General features: G+C 37.2%; 2 protein-coding genes across 2 annotated transcripts; one reads left to right on the plus strand and one right to left on the minus strand.

Annotated features, from left to right (window-relative positions):
• The first annotated feature begins 3,814 nt into the window (after positions 1-3,814).
• LOC145769348 (nicotinate-nucleotide pyrophosphorylase [carboxylating]-like) lies at positions 3,815-6,813 on the plus strand. Its single transcript, XM_082580959.1, has 4 exons — positions 3,815-4,314; positions 4,939-5,102; positions 5,816-5,947; positions 6,289-6,813. The coding sequence occupies exons 1-4, from the start codon at positions 3,837-3,839 to the stop codon at positions 6,472-6,474; spliced, it is 960 nt and encodes a 319-aa protein (XP_082437085.1). The 5' UTR covers positions 3,815-3,836; the 3' UTR covers positions 6,475-6,813.
• Positions 6,814-8,133: 1,320 nt separating this feature from the next.
• Positions 8,134-18,463, minus strand: LOC145768524 (zinc finger protein 474-like). Its single transcript, XM_082580034.1, has 10 exons — positions 18,218-18,463; positions 15,708-15,835; positions 15,295-15,409; positions 14,375-14,567; positions 13,746-14,042; positions 12,644-12,872; positions 12,200-12,302; positions 11,444-11,599; positions 9,604-9,817; positions 8,134-8,797 (listed from the first exon to the last, which is right to left on the minus strand). Exons 1-10 carry the CDS (start codon positions 18,362-18,364, stop codon positions 8,652-8,654), a joined length of 1,728 nt encoding a protein of 575 aa, XP_082436160.1. The 5' UTR covers positions 18,365-18,463; the 3' UTR covers positions 8,134-8,651.
• Between the last annotated feature and the right edge of the window lie 3,212 nt (positions 18,464-21,675).

The raw sequence follows: 21,675 nt of genomic DNA on the forward strand, positions 1-21,675 counted from the left end.
TGTTTATAAAATAATTGTTGCCTGTTTGATATCTTGTGTTATGCTGATAAATAGATGAAGCATTTGTAAATAAATCACAATACGTAGACGGATACTCATTCATATGAACTTTGTACATATGTTTTTTTATTTCAATGTTATGTATGTCTTTTAGTTTCAAGATGTTCATTTTGAAAAATAAAAAATTAGTGTGAGCATAGTAATTTTGTTTCGTAATTATTCTTATAACCTTTTTTTGTAATTTTATTAATGGATCCAGTGCACTGTCACAGGCCTTTCCCCAGCTTGAAATACAATATTGCAAATGACAGTAAATCAAAGCGTGATACACATCTTTTAAAGTGTCTGTGTTGACATAATTTCTGAGTTTAAGCAACGCCCATGAACCTTTTGCTACTTTTCCGCAAATTTTATCTATGTGATATTTCCATGTTAATTTGTTATCTATGTAAACACCAAGGTATTTTATTTGATTTTTTTGTTGAATGCTTGTGTTACCAATGTTAATGTTAAAATTTTTTATGTGTTTTTTATTTGTTATTAGCATGTATTCAGTTTTTGAGAAATTTAATGATAATCTATTAAGCTTCAACCAGTTGTAAACTTTTTGCATTTCGGCATTCACATTGTTCTGCAAATTTATTTCACATTTGTCGCTCATCGTAAGATTGGTGTCGTCAGCAAATAGTTTAACATTCATGTTTGTTGAATTTGGTAAGTCATTTATATAGAGTAAGAAAAGAAGGGGTCCCAATGTCGATCCTTGGGGCACACCGCAGGTAACCTGTCTTGAGTTTGAAGAGATTCCATTGACGACCGTGTGCTGTAGACGATTGCTGATATAGCTTTTTAACAATTGTAATGGAAGGCCCCGAAAACCGTATGTTTGCAGTTTCTGTATGAGAATAGTGTGATCAACTGTGTCGAAGGCTGTGTCGAAGCAACTGTGTCGATGCTGATTGCTGAGTGCATACTGCATACTGAAGCAGTGTGGATACGATAGAAATTTTGAGCAACTTAATCAAATTTGACATTGTTGCAAAGAAAGATTGCGTATCTATACCCGAATAAATTTATTCTATGTTCCAAAGAGTTACTAGCTTTATCTGGTGATGGAATAAACTATAAAATATTAACTATGAAACTAACAAATATGAAACTATGAATTAAATTAATAATTCATAGTTTCACACAAATTTATTTTTAAAATAAAAACATGGAACTAAGCGTATGTTAATAAATATTTTTTTTTATTTAATGGCCAAGTTGCATGTCTGTATTTTAAACACAAAACAAGCAATCGTCGTTTTAACGCAGTTGCTCGATAAAGCTTTTTCCAATGTAGGCTATGTTTTGTTTGCAATGTAATGCATAGGTGTACGGGAAGCATATTTTTTGGGGGTGCAAAAGAATTTTTGCCCAAATATAACCAACTGCGCCTAAATCAAAGTACACATGTAAGAAAAAGCAATAATATAGTCTTCAAGAAAAAAACAGCATAGGCCTAAGGCATCAACTGACATGACTTACACAAAGCCACTGGTGTGATAAGGATACCATTATGCAAATTTACAAAACAACAAATTTATCAAAAGACAATTGAATGGAGTAATTGACACTACACTAACGAACCAGTAGAATGCAGTACTACCTGGCTCTAAAACATGGCTCTAAAACTGCAAAGCTAAACTAAAAAGTATTGATCAGTAGATTAAATACAGTGGTAGACTTTGTGGTAGCCTATATAAACAAATTTAAAAGAAGTATTTGTTTGGCCCACATCGTTGTCCAAATATATCTACAATACGATTGACATCCACTTTATTTGTTGTTGGTTGATTGATTGAATCTTTATCCTCGGACTGGGAAAGCTTCTTGAAAAGCTTAATCCTGGCGTGTTTGGCCCATTGTTGATCTCAGATGTATCTTCAGTCGTCGTAATCCGGAAAAAGACCTCTGAGCTGAACATGAAGTTGCAGGAACTGCTGCTAGAATTTTTGCAGCTTTTGCAAAGTGGGGCATAGTTGTATCTAATCCATTTGAAATAAGGAATTTTGTACATTGTAGCTACAGCAGTTTTGATTTCTTTGTTGCGAGTGAGATAGTATTCCGATTCTAGGAAATCCTGTTCCACGGTGTAGAACTAGAATTCAGATATCAACTTCAAGCTTTATTGGTTAGCATTATTTCTCAGCACTACATCTGCAAGACAAAGCAGTATCTTCGAACTTTTGTTCGCAAATCTTTCAGATAATTCTGCAGTGACCCTGTCAATCGCATCATAGTAGCCTATACATCAACACGTGCTCTTTCCATGTCAGTTTGTTCATTTTCTGTTTTGTAGCTGTATTTTCACCACACAATGCTTGCATCCTTTTTGAAGGTTTGGATTGACGATGCAAAGAAATACCGGTAGGCTACTTGAGTCTCGTTCACTGTGTGTTTGAAAGCTTTATGAACATCATTCCAAATGTTAAAGAACTTTTCTTCATTCCTGTGATTTCTTCTAGTCCCAGAAGGAACTGGACATCACAGCTACAAATAGACCCCTGCCATCAGCGCAGGTTTTTGGGTCTTTTTCCTTTTCCCCATCATTCTGATATGTGCTTCCCCATTATCAAATTTATTAAATTTTGTCAAGGACTGTACTAAACAAAGTAAAAGCTGCATCTCCAGCAAGCAGGAATTTATACGTTCACTTTTATAACTTTTTTTAGCAAGGTATCTTCCCAAAATTCTCTTTTCGAAGATTAAGTAGGGTAGAAAGGCATAAAATCTTGCCCAAATATGAAATCTTGCCCTAATTCTCGACAGATTGGGGGTGCGGCTGCACCCCCTGCACCCCCGGCTCGTACACCTATGATGTAATGCATGTGAAGATAAAACGATCACCATGCTTTTTACCCCCCATTTTGTTTTCAGTAATAGCGGAGGCCAATCGATGACGTCATATCGGCACCGCTTTTCGCATGGCAATTATGTTTTTTCATCAATTTGTTGATATTTGTGACTATCGCAACGAAAAAACTATATGTCAGTGGTTTCCAAACTTTCTTGAGAGCGACTTAGATCTAAGTTTGGTGAACATCTCCTGACACAGACAACATGTAGCCTGCAGACAATTTTAGTACTCTCCATTGTTTCAACAGTCTATGGTTGCTATACAGTAGACAAAACATCCGCAAACTAACTGATTTTGTTTACTTAGCCTAGGGCTAGGCTAATATGTTTAATCGTTCGGTTGTATCCTGAATAAAGGACCCTTGTATAAGTTTTCATCCTCGATAACATCAAGGAATCAGAAAAGAGGTTAAGAGACACTACCGTACCCTCTATTTCATTAGGCTACTGTACTTATACTGGTAGCCGGTTGTAGGGTGGTCTACTATAGCTCAACTTGCTGAGAGGCTAAATAAAAGGGCTGGATTCATTGCTGAGTCAAACTGGCTTCAATTTTGTCCCGTAACTTGACATTCATCAAGCTTTTCTTAAGATTATCAGTATAAAAAAGGTTAAAAACTACTGCTCAATGGATTTCCAGAATTTGAACATAAGTGCCCAAATCCTGTTCAATATTGACATAGTAACAGTAGGTAACAATAACACACTGCATTGGGACATAACTGTATAAAATGTTGTGGTCAGATAATTGAAAAACAATGATAGAAATTTTACAATGGTCAACAAAAGTATATAATATAGACAAGACAAAGTTCAGTCTTGTGCCAAAGTTCGTGCTAAATCTTGTTTTTCTGCAAATTCCCTTTTTGCAGCCATTTGTTGAAATTACTGCTTGTTTATGCACATCTTGAATGCTTTGCCTTGTTTTAACATTTATGCAGGTTTTTTTAAGTTATAGCTCAACTTTTTTAATAATGTCTGCACTTGAAACAAGATCTAGCCAACCAAAAAATAGTGTATTTTTGCCCCCTTTCAATTTGTCATGTGTTCTGCCTGCGGAAATAGTGCAATCTTTAGTTAAAACTTGGCTGGTAGAAGACACACCAAATTTTGATTATGGTGGGCTTGTTGTGGGGAACAAAATTGAAACAGCAAAGTTACTCATAAAGTCACCTGGAGTTGTTGCTGGTGTTCCATTTTTTGATGCAGTATTTAGTGAACTCAACTGCAAAGTTGAATGGCTTGCTAGTGAAGGCACTTATCATGACTCGACTACACCAGTTGTTTTAGCACATGTTCAAGGAAAGTGTAAAAATATTCTACTTGGTGAAAGGGTTGCTTTGAACTGCATCTCTCGTGCAAGTGGTGTTGCTGCACGAGCTTATAAATATATGAAGCTTGTTCAAGATGCAGGTAAAAGCTACATTACCATTTGCTATATGATTGATCATATCATTTTTCTCAAAATTGTGTCCAGAACAGAAATATATATAGTTCTAGTTACATAATGTGATATGCCATTGCATCAATAAATGATGAATGACGATAGATGGCAAAGTCTTGAATGGTTTAAGAAGCGCCTGAAAAGATGTAATTACGGTGTATGTCTATACCTAACATAGCCACAAAATCCAAAAAAGCAACAAAAAATAAAAACAAAAGAAGCACAGTATAGGCTACACACATTACACAGATTCAACAAATGTAGAATTTAGTTAATTGTTTTCTCAGAATTAAAACAAATTTATTGTTTCTTTTTATTTTTTACCATGGTAAAAGCTATGCCAAAATTAGCAAACAATATTTTAGCAATGTTAAGTTGATATTACAGTAGTTTGTTTCTCTCTTTGAGTGCTTCATGGAGATCGAGTGCTTCTATGGTATCTCACAAAGCATTAGAAGTTGATTGCAATTTAATACTTGGAATAATCTGTCATACGTCAGATAAAAAGAGGTGCTTTAAAAGTTGTACCAATGGCAAGTCTTTCTTATTGTCACACACCACACTGTAACAATATTAAGTGAATGTTGTTTTAGGTTGGAAGGGGAAGGTTGCAGGGACAAGAAAGACAACCCCAGGTTTTCGCCTTGTTGAAAAATATGGATTACTGGTTGTTGGAGCTGATACTCACAGATATAACCTATCCTCTATGATTATGTTAAAAGATAACCACATCTGGTCGTCTGGAAGCATAAAAAAAGTATGGTTTTAAATGTCGTTTTTACTGCATTCTTTAAAAATAAACACCTTTTCAATTGAGCAGGCCCGGATTTAGGGGGGGGGGGGGGGCAGAGGGTGCAGGTGCCCCGGGCCCCCCGACTTTTGAAGGGCCCCCCTACATGGAAAAAATGTGATTTTGTGTTATTTGTTTTCTTTTCAGCCTTTAAAGTTGCTGCAAAATGCTGTGCAGTACTGTATTAATGCTACTGTAGGCGTAGAGGTGGCTTTTCATTTTTTACGGGGGCCCCCCGATCTAAAAGTGCCCCGGGCCCCCCATCAGCTAAATCCGGCCCTGCAATTGAGTAGGTAACTACTGCCAGTATAAAATTGCTTTCTGAGAATCCTCCAATAGTTTGCCAGAAGACCATATCATTAACAAAGCTTAGTGTTATTGGCTTAATATAAAGTGATTTGCAAACTCTCCTAAATAAATTAGTGATTGTGATGAACAAATTTAATTGAAGTATGCTCAGTTGTTTACTGCTCACAATACATCTCATAGAGATGTATTGATACATGATGCTCGCGATGTACTTGCACGATTTCATGCTTTTTACACTAATGTATGCACACTGCACAGTCTACTCCTGTTCTTGTGTTTGCATTACATTTTTAATTCATGCAATCTCATATAGATGCTCAAAATGATTGTGATGATAGTGCTGGTATTTACACTTTGTAAATTTGTTTCAGGCTGTGGAAGACGTCAAATCTGTTTCGGGATTCAGTTTAAAAGTGGAGGTAGAATGCCAATCTCTTAGCGAAGGAATTGAAGCTGCTAAAGCTGGAGCCGATGTTGTGATGTTTGATAACTTTTCACCGGAGGTAATATTAACTGCTTACATATTCTTATTCTGGATTGGTCATGAAGCTGTTAAACTGTTAATAGAACCTTTATCCTTTGCTACTGAATAGACAGAGTAGACAACTCGCGTTCTATTCTCTAAATGAGTTGGGTATGCTTTCAGCCGAACTCACTTGCCTGTCATTGCACAACACTTGCTGACAAGCTGTTTTGCATTTCGATTTGTGGCATTTCCTATGGATTTCACAAAACATTTCATTATTGCAAGGAGAGAGTGTGTACGATTAGCATGTGCAATTGGGTTTATTGTAGTTTTTGAGTAGTGGGCAACTATCTCAGAAAATCTTGTGTTTTATAACAGGAATTACATGAAGCAGCAGCAGGTTTGAAATTATCCTTTCCTCAAGTTATTGTGGAGGCTAGCGGCGGAATTGATGAGTCTAACATAACCCAGTATTGTGGACCAAATATTGACATTATTTCGACTTCAAAGTTGGTTCAAGGTTATCCAACTATCGACTTTTCTCTTAAAATTGTTAAGAAATAAGAAACTACCTTCCCGTACCTGTAATTAGGTGCATCAGCAAATCTTGTTAGAATAAGGTGCTGTTGGTTAGTATGCCATTTTTTTATCATATTGTGACTAAACCCCATCTATGCAATATTATCCCAACAACTGTTCATCCGCATTTTAAAACCTTTCAACGTTTTGCCACCGTTTTTTTTTCGTTATTGGATTGCTGATATATCTTGTTATTTACTATAGCTAGCCTACTCTTTATCTTTTACTGCTCGGACACTGCAATAAGTGCAATAACATACCGCAGCATACTGTTAGTTGCTGAGTAAGATCGTACGATATTTTTGCAGTTGAAGTCTAATTAACTTGCGGTTTGTATAATAAATTTGCGAATCAGAATATAAATATCTTTACTATGCTGAAGAATAAATTAACAGAACAGCAGATTGCTTGGCAGTGCAACGATTAAGCACATGTTGCTGGGTTAATGTTTTGCCAAAACATCAGTTTAAGGTTTAAGCTGATACAAACATAGTTTACTGCCCACACGAAAGCAGGTGCATTTCTGTGTGTTTTTTTCTTATCACTTTTCCTTTTGGGAGAATACTTGGAAAAGATTGCACCTGCGTTCGTGCATGCGATACAAGCATCACCTCCCGAGGCAGGCGCGGATCTAGGATTTTTTTTGGGGGGGGGGCAAAAAAATTGAAAATGAATTAAAAAGTAAGAAAAAGATGAAACAGATATGAACAATCAGTGGCGTAGCCAGGAATTTGGGGGGTTTCGATAGCCGGCTGGCGAAGCCCGACGGCGTGTTCGCCAAAGGCGACACCCAGCGGCGGGGGGTCTGGGGGGCCTCCCCCAGAAAATTTTGAAAAATTACTTTGAATTTGGTGCATTCTGAGAGCATTTTCAACAAAAATATGGGTATAAATATTCCTGTAAAATGGTGCTGTCCGGTGGCATAGCAAAAGGATAAGATCGTGTTTTCTTCGGCATTTTTTCGGTAATAAAGCTTAGTCTCTATGTTTTCTTGTTGCTAATTCCTGGCTGAGATGTTTGAATCTTTGGTATTGGCAAAACTCGCTCTTTTAATGCAGTTTTGCTTAAAACTAGGCAAACTTTGTTTTAGAGACATGGAGACTGAAAGCATCATTCTCAATATCGTGACGTCACACGCGTGCCAAAGGGGGGGGGGGTTGTAAGTCCGCTGTGGGACTAATATCAGCTGTTTAAAAGCATATCAAACCATTCAACAATTTCTCACAAAATTTCGGGGGGGGGGGGCCCGGGCCCCTTGGGCCCCCCCATAAATCCGCGCCTGTCCCGAGGCGTGTGTCTGGGTGGCGACGCTTTATCATCATCGTCTTCGTGTGAGCCTCTGAGGTCGAGGCCCCATCTTTTAACCACCCCAGATTCACGATGTTCCCGGACCACACTGGGAAGGCTACTAGAGTGCAGACAGTCTTTTGTTTCATTAGACGTCATAGCAAGGTGGTGATGGTGTGCGGGAAGATTTAAAGACGAAGTGGAGGAAAGCATTGCTTCCCCAACAACGAGGGTTAACGAGATTGTGCAGCAGGCTTCGCTTGTTGCGTCAAGTCTAAACTGTCAACTCTAATCTGAACTTCAAGCTACCGCTGGTGTATTGTAACGTTAAGTTACCGAAAATACAACCATGGGCAAGGTTGAAACCATACCGTACAAATCATTTATTCTTTAACTAATTGATACAAGTAGGCTACAAAATACCGCAGGCCACTACAAAAGCAACTTAGTAATTCCTTTATGAAATATTATTCTTCAAAACCTACGCCATTGAATGTGACTTGAATGGTAGAACTTAATTGAAAAACAAACACTGATATACTTGTATGAAAATATATTTTTCACAGTTGAGTGGCTTTAACGGGGACAAAACAGTGAGGAAATGAAGTAACAAAATAGAAAAAAGTGCAAGTAAAAATAATTGAGCAAAAAAAACTTAAGGACATAGAAAACAAACTGCAGTTATTCTATCGGCAGTTTAAATTAATTTTACTTTCTCAGAATGGTAAAATTATTTGCCAACGGTTCGTACTTCTTGACAATAATAATAAACACTACACCTACTTCCAAGCCCGTGATCAAGCAATTTCAATAAGCATAGGGCCTAAGTTTTGTTTCGAGTTTAAATACAGCCAGCCTGTGAATCTCTGCCCAAGCTACTTTTTCCCTTTGCAAGATCTTTGATGAACAATTAAGCGATCCGGTAGGAATGTTCTTCCGCATCTATCACATGGGACAAGTTGTTCTTGTGAAGCTTGCCAGGCGGCTTCGTTTGCAGCCTCGATATCGTACGATCCATTTGCTATAAAATTCAAGTGAAAAGGAATGGTAACAGTTATATCAAACATTTTGTGGTAAATGCGGTATGAGTGACACTGCTATGTTCTACAACCAGTTGCGTTGACAAGGGTTACTGCTGGATACGGGATGATTTTAGGGGCCCGAAACCTTTCCCGAGGGCCCAGGATGTTAACAAAAACGTTGCATTAACGTTTGCCATAGTTCATTTTATAGAGGTGTCTTGTTTTGGGGGACCGGGACTGCCATCGGTACCAGGCCTAGATTAGTCTCTCAAACTGCATCTTGGGAAGTAGATCTCTAGTTATAGCAAGAGAAGCGTTGGCGTTAATGCATTTCTGAGAGAAAACGAGAAGCTGTCCATTGTTTAGTTGTGAATGTCAAGGGTCAGCTTTTGGAAGGTCGCTTCATCTTGAATTCCATCAGCGGTCCTTAGCATGTATATTTTACCTAGGAACTGGCCTAACCGTTTTGTTTCCGTGGAAAACTCGAATGAATCGATTACGGTATTTTCATTATATAATTTAGCCTACATAGTAAACTGCTCATTAGTTTCCTATCCGGACTCAGGAGTTAAATTTTATCTTTATGCTTTCCAATTAGTTATATTTTTATTCCAACTGGGACAGAATTTTTGAGAAAACTGAAGGGTCAGATTGAAAGGAATATTTTCATAATTAAACGTATATTGACAATGACAAACTGTTTAATTAATGTTCCAGAACTTCATGCTGTTTAATTTTAGCGTAGGCTAAGTTTTGGGCATCTTTGGTCTGGCACTTTAAAACCAAAGTTAGACCGCTAGCCTACCTGTAATCGGTACCACTTCTGGCTTCTTCGGCTCAGGCCTTCGCAAACGCCTCGGCAGTTGTTGATTCTCTAATCTCCACTTGTCCAAACATTGAGGTTCATGTATTGCTATGGACTGGGTGCCATACTTCCTCCCACATATGTAGCATATTACATAGGGTGGCTGACGTATGGCAGCTTTCGAAGTCATAGACGAAGAAACGCTCTGCGAAGGCTGCAACAAAAGTTGTTGTTTGCTTATCTGTGCTCAACCCGTCAAAACAAATGATCGCTGATGTTACTGCAATAGCAATAGACTCATTCTGAGCATGAGCAACCTACTATTTTATGATAAACTGGTCAACAAGAAATTTTCGCCAGACGAACTATATAACAACCATTTTGAAGCAATTCTGGTGTGCTGAGCTCGAATCTGAAATCAGAATTTCAATTTTGCTACCACGTCAAGATTTTACGATGATCGTTAATCACACTTTCTGTTCCTTTTCCAGCAAAAAAATATTTGGTCGAGTTAATTGTCTCTAACATTGGATTTATGAGGTAACAATAATTTCAGCATTGTGAAGTAAGAGTTGTAATTGTTCGAGATAATGATTTGGGTGTTTTGTTTTTGTGATATCACAACCTCTCATAATTGACTGCTATAGTTATGTCCTTTTCAAGGATCGCCAGGGGACTATGCCATTGGTTTTGGGGTTGTTGCCATGCTTTTATTGCAGTTATACGCAGCCAGTACTGTAGTTGGTTAAAATTAGTAAATGAAGTTGCTTGAATGTTCAAACAATTTTATTGCTTCATTGTTAAGACTACACTTTACCTTCGCACTCTGTGAAAGAAAACTTTTCGGCCAGCAAATTTGATGTCAAGCTGGTTTTTATATTTATTGGACCAGAAATCTTTTGAACCTTTTGCTCGATGATGGCTTCAAAGAATAGTTAAGCCTTCTGTGCTAGCAGCATGGGTTGGATTCAAGGCAGTGGTTGACAACTTCTTTGGAAAATTCCAGCATGAGCAGTTTAGTGACATAGTTGGGACTTGAGAACATACTGAAAGCATTGTTTTGCTTGCTCACATCCTTGTTAACTTTTTATCATTGTTTTTGGCTCGAATTTTTGTCGTACACTGAAAATCGTCAAATATGCTGCTTACTAGTACTGTATCTTGAAAACTTGACGTGATAGAAAACAATCTGAGTTCAGAGAAGCGACTGATTTCATGATTTGTATTTTAAAAAAACTTTTCAGACCAGCGAATCTTAACAATTTGAATTTAACACATTTTAGCGTTGGTTTTGGTTTGGTTGATTTTGAATCTTTACCCTCGGACTGACTAAGCCCTGATTGTTGAAGTGTTGTTGCCGGGGAATTCTTCCATCCACTCAATAACGCTGAATGAAGCAGTCCTTGAATGCGTTGCTCAGCGCATACTCCGAGAGTCGAACCAGCGCCGCTTGATCTTGAACCTTCTTGGTTTACAAAGTCGCGCGCTTTTAATTCACACAAATGCAAAAATGAGATGAGATTTGAAGGTTAACCGCATAGTTCGAAACTCACAAAAATAGCAACTACCCTGATAAAAGTATTTAAAAGGAAGAACATTCGATACAAAAATCTAAATTAGATCAACTATCAAAATGTTAGGCCTGATATTTTTACTCTTGTGTACCCCTGATTAATTTTTTGCAAGTAAATTTACCTCGAAAACCATTTTTATGCTTGAATCCAAGCATATTATAACTACTTCGGTTTTGTTTTTCAATCAAAATTATCTTTACAAGAGGCGCAAGCTTTAGGGACTAAATCTACGACTATTTTATAAAAAATTTTTTTTAAATCTCTACCTTCCCCACGCTTGGTCGAGGTTCGCTTAACTTCAAAGTCGGAGTCACAGCTTTCATTTGCAGCTTTTTCCTCGTCTTTGCTCTCACGGCAGAAAGTTGTTGGTTGCCACTCGAACCTAGGCTGCCTGTGGTTGACGACGCCAAGCGAAGTGTATCCTTGAGAATAACAATTTTGTAAAGCTACGCAACAAAACCAAACTTGCTGTAGGCCTGTGCTTAAATTTGGCCTAAAGAAACTATATTTAATCAGATTTTCTGAAACGAGGTAGTAAAAAAAAGTCTGTAAATAGTAGCTTTTGTTTGAGAAAAATATTGAACTAACTACCCATTCCAAAGTTATCAGCTTTCTACTTAAGTATGTTAAATGGTCATTCTCAAGATAAAGATATAGGCCTTTTAGCCCCAAGATTTTAATCATGACAAACCGGAGCAGGCTTATTAAGGGTGTTTATCTTACTTTTGCAGTCATCGTGGGCTGATTGATTTTGAAAATCTTTATCCTCGAACTAAGAAAGCTTCTTTAAGAGCTGGTGGTTTCGCCTACCTGTAAAGCTGTAATGGCTTTGAACCAGTGATGCAGGGTCGGTTAGAGTGAAGTTAAGGCTTGTTGAAGTGTTATTGTACGTGAATTATTATATGACATATGTTGCTCAAGCGCACACCCGGGAGCGGAACCAGGGCAAACTATAAAAATGATTATTTTTACAGACAAACAACCACAAGAGCTAATTAATAATAATAATTCACAGGTTTCACCTTAGGACTAAGGTCTTTCGTAGAAAGATCTGACAGCACAACATCAACTCGGATCTCCGAGTCTTTTTTCATTTCAACCAAAGAACTTTCCATCTTGTCTAATCTACAGTGGTCAAGCATTTTTAATTTGAAATGTGTTGTATCAAAAACAGTACACAGTTTAATTCAACTGTAAACGGCTTCAACTGAAGTGCAGTAGCCTAACCTCCTCCAAAAAGCAATTTAGCACTTTTTTCCGTGTACCACATGCCGTTAATTGAACATCATTCCTTTTAGAAAAATTTACTTCGTGTGACAGCAAGATAAGTCAATTTTTTTTCATAGCAGGCACAAGCTCAGTGCTAAGCATTCTGGATTACTGGTACAGCCATGCAATAATACAGGTTGGAGTGAGGATACGATACAACAATGCACAAATAAAATACTTCAATTCGAACAACTTACTCATACGTTCCTCTCCTTCGCAACTGAACTCTTGAGCATTCAAGAGATGAAGGACGGGCTTCACTTTTGATACCAGGGGGGTGTGGTGTAAAAGATCCTTCTGTCTTGAAGTTCTCTCTCGACTTGTCCAGACGATCAGTTGTAGATTTGACTGAAAGACTTGTCCTTGAGCTTGATATGTCACTATCTAAGGAAGGCTTCTTTGAAAGCATACCCGGTGTGGTGGTGCCTGGAAATAGATTTATTTGTTTCGATTTAAAAACTAGAAATAACCAACGTACCATAACCTGAAATACATTTTGCAATATGAGTTTAAGTAAAAAAGCTTAGTAGTGTATAAAATTGCACTGCATCAAGAATTCAATGAAACCAACGATATACTGCAATGCATTTAACCACATAGTTAGGATTAAAATATACACGAAATACACTTTTGCCACTATTGTTTGTGATACAGGTGTCAGGTATCGCACGGTTTCTTAATCATTTTATCCACACAAAGTTACAAGAATAGGTTGGTTAGTTTTGAATCTTCATCCTCGGACTGACAAAGCCTTGATTGGTTATTCCTGGTAGTTTCGCATACTTGTAGAGGCTCTTGGGTCGGTTACCGAGATTGGCAGTGTGAAGTTTTCTATTGTGGAAGTGTTGTTGCCGGGGAATTATTCAATTCACTAGGTGCTGCTGAATGGAGAGCAGTCCTGAAAACGCGTTGCTCAAACGCACACCCCTAGAGTCGAACTTGCACCGCGTGATCTTGAGCCGGGTGCGTAACCACTGAGCTAACGGAGCGGACTAGAATAGTGTATTGCGATAACTGACCGAGAAAGAAATTGGGAGCACCACAATGGTACAATCTTTGTTTTAATAAAGCATTACAAATAAGAACAAAGAGCCGGCCCCAAGAAGTAGAGGTTGGTTTAGTTTTGTGGAGTTTGTGGGAACTCTTTTGCTGAATAAACTTTGCTTATTTTGAACGCAAAATCCCATTCCTCAGCTTCAGTATCAAGAGGGAAGCATGTGACGAAGCTCTCTGCCCTGTACATGATACTTCTTTTCAACCGTAACAATGAGGTTATCAAAAAAAAACTCTTTATAGAACCTGATCTGTAATTAAACCTTCCTCTTCTTGACCGGGTACCAGGCAAAGATTGCCTCTTCGCAGAAGACAAGTTTGGGGGGTTGGGAAGAATATGGCCAGGATGTGACTTCGATCCAGCTCTGTCTCTTAATCTTGACATTGACTTTGAAGGCTCGTTCATAGATAGCTTGAGTTGGGGGCCAGTTTTGCTGTTGAATGATACGTTTTGATCTTTCAATATTCCAACTGCTTTTTGCGGAGGCAGTTTATTTCGGTAGAGCGGTTGCAACGATCCTTTTCTATCAGATTGGTTTCCACCTGAAAAATTTGTGCTGTTACAGAAGATTCGAGCATGTTAGATACGATTTTTTTTTCAGTGGCACAGACAACACAGTACACACGTTCTTTAAAAAGACTATATAAATCAGACATTACCCAATTGATCCGATAAAGTGTAAAAGCTTAAAGTTTCATCACCAACTGCAAATAATAATTGTTAAAAAATGGCACGAAAGTAATGTAATCGTTTCCAATTCAATTGGTTTCTTTTTTACGCTAATGCTTAAATATTACGATACTAAAAAATAACGCAAAGCAATAGTGCGGTAAAACATTTGTAATGTAGCTGAACAACTTCAAATGTACGGTACCAGAATTTTCTTTAACCATTGAGGAATTGCTTGCAGAGTGTCTGGGAGTATTCAAGCTAGTCCTTGACAAGGGCTTCAACACCTTTTTGCTGGATATTACATTTTTTTCAGAAGGTGGAAGACCAACTGTACCACTTTGGTAAGCGTTTACTGAAGCAAACGTGTTCCCGGAGTTAACAACAGGAGGGCAAATCTATCAAGAAAACAAACCATGTTAATAATTCCCTTCAAGATAAGCTTGCAGTGTTTCAACATGGTACGCAGACAACTTAAAATCACGGATGGAAATTGGGAAAGCATCTAAAGTCATAACGGTCGTTTATAATTATTTTGCATGCAGTGATGGGACTGCATCTATGAAATCCCTTAAGACGCAGTTTTATGATAAAGCCAGATCCACAATATTGAAGTTGATTACAAGGGGTTGACATCAACATTAGTAGAAAGTTTAAGCAGAAGCCTAGGGTACAATAGTTGAACTAATCTTAATGAAAGGAAGATTCGTAAGTCATGTGCAACTTTTTGCTTTGTTTCTTTCGTCACAGAGGTTGATTGTTTATTTTTACAAGAAAAACAAATAAATTGTTGCATTCAGCTGTGGTTGACACTCCATGATTGAAATTTTTGTGTTGATGGCAAGACCTGAAACAACTATAAGCAACAAATAACTTTTCCCAAAGAAGTCAATGTCCCGATCAGTTCAAGTTTTTTTTATAACACCAAGCATGAACTGGGCTGTTCCTCCTTATGTCTCTCGATATGGAATTAAAATTGACCCGTTTTAAGTACAATATAAAATATAATATCGTAGAATATAAATAAAATCAAGTTTAAATATTCATCAGCATTTACATCAAGAAAATTTATACGATTTTAGCATAAATGGCGAATGTTTATGCTGAAGAAAAAACATACACTACCTCTCCTTCATAATTTTTTGGTCTTTTAGACAATACAACTGTATTTGGTCTTTTAACCCCTTTGCAACTCCTCAAATGGACACTCAAACGATCAGGTAAAAATGTTCGACCGCATCTGGTAAGAATATCAACAAAATCATTGTTTTCTAAATGCTATTTGAAATTGAGTTTAATGGCAAATAAAAACTTGTCTGTCGCGTTTGCTCAGTGGTTACGTGCCTGACTCAAGATCAAGCGGTGCTGATTCGGCTCTCAGGGTGCACGTTCGGCTTTCAGTGGTTCAAAACCTCTATGATTATGCCAGATATAACCTATCAAAGGCATTGTCAGTAAAAGGATAAGCATTCAAAACTATATCTTTGCAAGTGAAATACAATTATATATATTAAATGTTAAGCATGATACTATGTCACCTTGAACAAGGGACAAGTTGAGCCTGAGCAGATTCCCACGCGGATTGATTGTATTCTTCTATTACTTTTATTTCACTTTTAGTTGTGTTAAATCCTTTTGAACTTAAAGACGGCAACATTTGTGGTTTCTGCAGAAAAACAAATATAAATAACCTTTAAACACTACAATAAACAATATTTGTTTTTAGCTATTCTAAAAGTTGAAAGTTTACTAGGTTTCCAAGCAAGCAATTGCCATTAAATCAACTGTCTTTGTTGATCTGAAAAGCAGTGTGGTTAATATTTTTTTTCCATAAGACTAGCCATCTGATTGGAGTTAATATATACATTAATTTCATATATATAAATTTTAAAGTGCTCAATGCAACCACTGTTGTGGCAGCAATGTAATACCAACTAAACTAAGTAAATATGCTTTATTTGCATGGGTGCTGCCACATTTCATTGAAATACTAACACAAAATGATTAATTTCAATACTCCTGTTTGCATTTCTTGTCCTTCATAAAATATTTCAACTACGCCTATTATATAATTCTTCTTCCCTTCACTACATTACGTTAAAAAGATTTTTTAATTCTTGGCCTGATTTCCAAAGAAATTTGGGTCAATTCTTTCACAAAAGAATTTAATTAATACTTTTTTAGATCCCTATTCATCATTTTTGCCAAAAACCATAAGGATGATAGGTCACTATTTCCATATGAACAAACATCGTACAGATGCTCCATCATCAAACACCAATATATATTTGTTTTATCCTAATTTCAGAACATAGTAAAAAGTCCCATACTGTAATTTTAACTGTCATAACAAGCTTCACTTCTCCCCATGTGTAAGGTCAATATGACAGGTATGGTTAAACTCGTCCTCTTAAGAACAGCATGCAATATTGATTATTGAATCTTTATCCACGAAAATCTTCTTAGATAGCCTAATCCTGGAAGTACTTGTAGCGGTTTGAATCACTGACGCAAACCCGGTCACCGAGATTGACAAAGTGAAGTTTACAATTGTTAAAGTCTTGTTGCCGGAATTATTCCATCCATTAGATGCCGTTGTATGAAGAGCAGTCCTTAACGTGCATTTCTCAAGCGCACTCCCTGAGAGTCTAACCAGCGCCGCTTGATCTTGAAGCTTCTTTGTTCCAGAAGTCACATACTAATTACTAACCAACTGAGCTATCGGGGTGGATAGTTGAGCCATTTTCCAAAAATAATAAAAAAATTTTTATTAAGATTAAAACTGAAATAACATCATTATATTCATTGTTGAACTATAACATAGCATATTTTCGTGGACTATACACAGTTGCAAAGATATCAGTTTTATATTACCACAACTATAACATTTTAGTTTTTTCATGTTTGTCATATATTAAATTGCTTACTAAAGCTCTATCATAGTACCACTTCAAATATTTGAAACTGTCACTATTAACAAAAAATTGTTGAACGCACTCTTAGTCAAAACATAAAATATATAAGCTACAAATTAATAAGACAAGTGTTGGGTATTGTAAGAAAATAATCTAGGCGTAACTGAAGTAATACCTTCATTTTATTGACAATAAAAGTTAAAAACTTACTATAGCAGTTGCACATAGCTCCTTCAACATTTTATTCTTGTTTTATTTTATAATTATATATCCTACTAGGCGAGAATTAAGTCTAATGGCAAACAAAGAGAGTAAGTATATTTTGGTATAGCTTCAACATATCAAGTATTGTACACGATAACATGACATCAAAACTAAATGCAAGTTATAGGTGTTGTATTATTTAATACATGTTTTGTTCATTTGTGTAACTATGCTGCACCATGCTAACAGTGACAAAACCTTACAAATATCTTACAGTAGTTGAGATGTCCCCATAGAATAATTTGTTGTTGGTCAGACAAAACAGAAATACCAAAATATGACAGAATAGAAGCAGAGGAACTAACAAACAACTAAACCTGTCTTTTCTAGAAGGAAAAAGTTAAGAACCAGAACAGTCCTTAAAGTGTTTTGTTCAAACACACATACAGAGCCGAAACAGCGCTGATTGATGTTGCTGTTACTTGGTTGGTTGGTTTTGAACCTTTATATTCGGACTGACAAAGCCTTGGTAGGTTATTCATGGTAGTTTTGCATACTTGTAGAGGCTCTTGAAGCAGGGCCGGTTACCGTACCGAGATGGGCAGAGTGAAGTTTTCCGATTGTTGAAATGTTGTTGCCGGGGAATTATTCCATTCACTAGGTACCGCTTAATGGAGAGCAGTCCTGAAATGTGTTGCTCAAGCGCACACCCCAAGAGTCGAACCAGCGCCGTGAGATGTTAAGCCCGGCGCGTAGCCAATGAGCTAATAGGGCGGACAATGTAGGCTACAAGTTGAGAGCTTAACCAACTCGCTGAGCTGACCATTATCTGCTGATTTTAACAACAAGGCTGAATAAAATAATATTTATAAACCAGTGCACAATCCTTAAATAAAAAAAATGCAAATTTCTACATAAAATAAACTCACTTGTGGCGGCATTCTTCTTAATTTTAAAGGCAGTTTTAAGTTTTCTTGTTGCCACTTTTCAAGGCATTTCGGTTCATGAATGGCAAGCGAGCGTGAACCAAATTCACGTCCACAAATATAACAAACCCGAAAACCTGGAGGGCTCATGGTGCAAGTTGATCTACTTCATTTTCATTGCCACACAATTAAATCGGTAAAACAAATTACATATTCTGCTAACACAAAAATACAATCCGATAGCAACAATACGCCACAACAAATATCAACTTCATGCTTCAACGCTTTTCAACTAAAAAAAATTGTCCCCTACCAAATATCTTTTTCGAAAGATTCTTTTTGAAGCTGACGGAAGAAATAAAAAAAAATTAAATAAATGTTTTAACTTAAAGACCAGGAAAATTTATTTATTAAAGGAGTATTTTTTTTTGAAAGTACACAACATGTTAGTTCCGAGATATATGAAATAAATAAAAATGATGTTAACCGCTGGATTTAAAACAAATACAAAGCAAAAGCCGTGACGATTTCTCTAAAAAAAAGAAGTGAATCAAGTCAATGCTAAAATCAACTCCTGGACCTCCTGGCAGCGTTACCACATCTGATGTTTTAACATCAGATCTGATGTTTTGAGCAAACTGTCTGATGTCTGATGTTTTAATGTTGAAGTCTGATGTTTTGATGTGTGATTTTTTTTCTGGGGCAGAGTACTTCTATTAGGGTGAAGGCGGTTTTTATTAGGGCAGAGTACTTCTATATAGGTAGGCTATATTATGAATACTGTAGGTTTGTGTTCTAATTAATTTATTTAGTATAACATACTAGCTTTAGGCTTTAGCCTATGTGTCCACACTCCACAGGCTATTTCTAAGGAACTATTCAGATGTCTAGTCTCTGCACATCAGTTAATTTCATGATCCAATGGAGGGTGCACACTGCACAAGGTGGAAGCCCTCAACAAGTTTAATTCAGGATATGAAAATTAGAGGACCATCTCGATGATATAGAGTGTACGCTACAGTGAAGACTGAGAGTGAATGCTGGTTTTGTAAATTTCTTATAGGAGTTTCCAAAATATTTGTATTTGCACACCCCTTGGACATTGCAATTGAAAGGCATTGACAATGACATTGCAATTGATACTGTAGTACAACCACTCGTTATCAAGTATTCGTAATGCTATCACTGCAGAATAATACACAACCACTGTGTATTATTCTGCACTAATAACATTACGAATAAAGTACTTGATGTTTAAATGCACAAATTACACAGAATTTGACTGCTTGTGTTTGTGCATTTTATTCATACTGTTAGGTAAGGTGTCAGAAACTTTTGGATTATTATTGAAATCAATAAGATTTTGAGTCTGATGTTAGTTTGGAACTTTTCGGAAAAAATCTGATGTTTTGGAGACTCAAGTCAATGGGAACACTGCGGCTCCTGGTGCCCTGCCTTATGAGAAGTCTTAGTTGCAGCATGGTTCTTTGGATTCAGCGATCAAATTTTATGTCGACAATTTCATTTTGTTACAAACTTAGAATACATAGCAAAGATTTGCCAGTTGTTCAAAATTCACAACAAAGACCCTTTAGTTTGATGTGAAATTTATAGATTGATTTGATGTTTATCCTCAGACTGGGAAAGCTTTTTAGAAAGATTAATCCTGGCAGTTTTGCTTACTTGTACAGTAGAGGCTTTGAACCACTGGTGCAGGCCTGGTCACCTAGACTGACAGAGTGAAGTTTCCTCTTGTTGTTAAAGTGTTGTTGCTTGGAGAATTATTCCATCCACTTGGTGCCACTAAATGGAGAGCACTCCTGAAATACAGTGCTCAAGCACACTCCGAGAGGCAAACCAGCGCCGCTTGATGTTTAGTTGGGTGTGTATCATCATCAGTCGTCATCTCCGCCTGCAGCAGATTGCCCATCAACATGGCTTATTTGCTTCCAAGAGTGGCAATTTTGAGCCAACTCGCCCAGTGTCATCAAGTTGAGTCCGGTCCATGATTGAATGTTGTTTTGCCATCGTTTTGGTTGTCTGCCACGTTTTCTTCTTCTACTTTGCCTTCTGTGCAAACTTTGCTGATTCCGAATTGTGATCTATTAGTGTGGCCGAACAGTTTTAAAACTTTTGATTTTATTATTGCTGCAATTGGATGTAGTTTTGTCATAGTTAGAAGATCTTCTATTTTCTTGTGATCAAGTAACATTAAGTTACGCATTCTAGACTGTACAGCACGACTGGTAAAACGTAAGTGTTGAAAATTTTTGCTTTCGGTTTGATTGGGAGCTGGGTTTTTTTTTTGCTGAGACTTTTCGGTCATTTGTCCGAAATGAATTGAAAAAATTCGGTATTTTTTTATTTATTTCGGTCATTTTTTCTGATGAAAATATTTCCTTTCAAGCAGTGTTGTACGCGTCAATGAAATAAATTGACGGCGTCAGCGTAAATTGCTTAAAAACTTTACGGCGTAAAGTACTGCGTCAGCTCTTAAAGAAATTGACGGCGTCAGCGCTAATTTTTACCGCTATTTTAGCCAGGGTCTCACAAAAAAGAAGTATATATTTCAACCAAGTTTAGGCTTGTAATATCTATAAATAAAGAGCAGGTATTATGTTTTGAGACTGTATTGTAATTGGTTGCTTAATGCTTAGCCTACAGGCTAGTTCTTGCCAAGTAAAAACACAAGCATTTCAAAGTGTTTGTCCGACAATCTGCTGCGTTTGGGACGCATAATGTCCTTTCCAAGTGAAAACATGCGTTCCATAGCAGCGCTGGATGGTATTGGTTATTTGGTGTGTTGTATTTCAAAAACAAGCCTTAAAAACGTTTACTCGGAAAGGTATCACTGTTTCAAGTGTGCTGTGATGTAGCAAATATATATATATTTTCACGAGGTCCACTGCCCCAACATCGCTCTTTTCTGGGCATAGAGCTTTTGAAATAAAGTATCTTCATTTTTCAACCTCCGACATTCATTGATTTTTCGCTTTCTCTCTCTGATCCCTCGTTCTCGATACTGTTCATGATATGAGTGATCAGTGATCACCATTTGGCGAACTTCTTCCGCTTGTAGTCCAGGTAGCCATTCTAACCAACGCGAAAGCTGGTAATTCAAATGAGTCGCGCTGGCCAGAATACAATGTGAAACTCTCATTGTGAAACGAGATTTTCAATGAAAACAAAAAATGACGCATAGCGCTTGATGCTTAAAATCGGTAAAATAGTTGACGGCGCTATCACTTTCGTTAACTAAAAAATAAATTGACTGCGCTAGCCTCAGCGTCAACAAAAAGTTGACGCCGTCAAATGACGTCGTCAAATTGACGATGTCAACGTACAACACTGCTTTCAAGTAGCTGATACAAACCAAAATTTGCACTTCCTGACTAGTAGACCGGGAGCCCGCGACGTCCACCCTAGGTGAAAAAGTTACCAATTTCTATTCATACAGCGAT

Source organism: Aplidium turbinatum, chromosome 4, assembly GCF_918807975.1.
Source record: "Aplidium turbinatum chromosome 4, kaAplTurb1.1, whole genome shotgun sequence".
NCBI lineage: Eukaryota > Metazoa > Chordata > Ascidiacea > Aplousobranchia > Polyclinidae > Aplidium > Aplidium turbinatum.

Excerpts from the sequence above, each read along its gene's own strand:
- LOC145769348 (XM_082580959.1), top strand. The coding sequence starts at position 3,837 with ATGCAGGTTTTTTTAAGTTATAGCTCAACTTTTTTAATAATGTCTGCA. Across the intron at positions 5,103-5,815 it reads CGTCTGGAAGCATAAAAAAA|GCTGTGGAAGACGTCAAATC; the intron begins GTATGGTTTTAA and ends AATTTGTTTCAG. Across the intron at positions 5,948-6,288 it reads TTGATAACTTTTCACCGGAG|GAATTACATGAAGCAGCAGC; the intron begins GTAATATTAACT and ends GTTTTATAACAG.
- LOC145768524 (XM_082580034.1), bottom strand. The coding sequence starts at position 18,364 with ATGAGCCCTCCAGGTTTTCGGGTTTGTTATATTTGTGGACGTGAATTT. Across the intron at positions 14,043-14,374 it reads AATGGTTAAAGAAAATTCTG|GTGGAAACCAATCTGATAGA; the intron begins GTACCGTACATT and ends CAAATTTTTCAG. Across the intron at positions 9,818-11,443 it reads CTCGACCAAGCGTGGGGAAG|CCTTCGCAGAGCGTTTCTTC; the intron begins GTAGAGATTTAA and ends CTTTTGTTGCAG.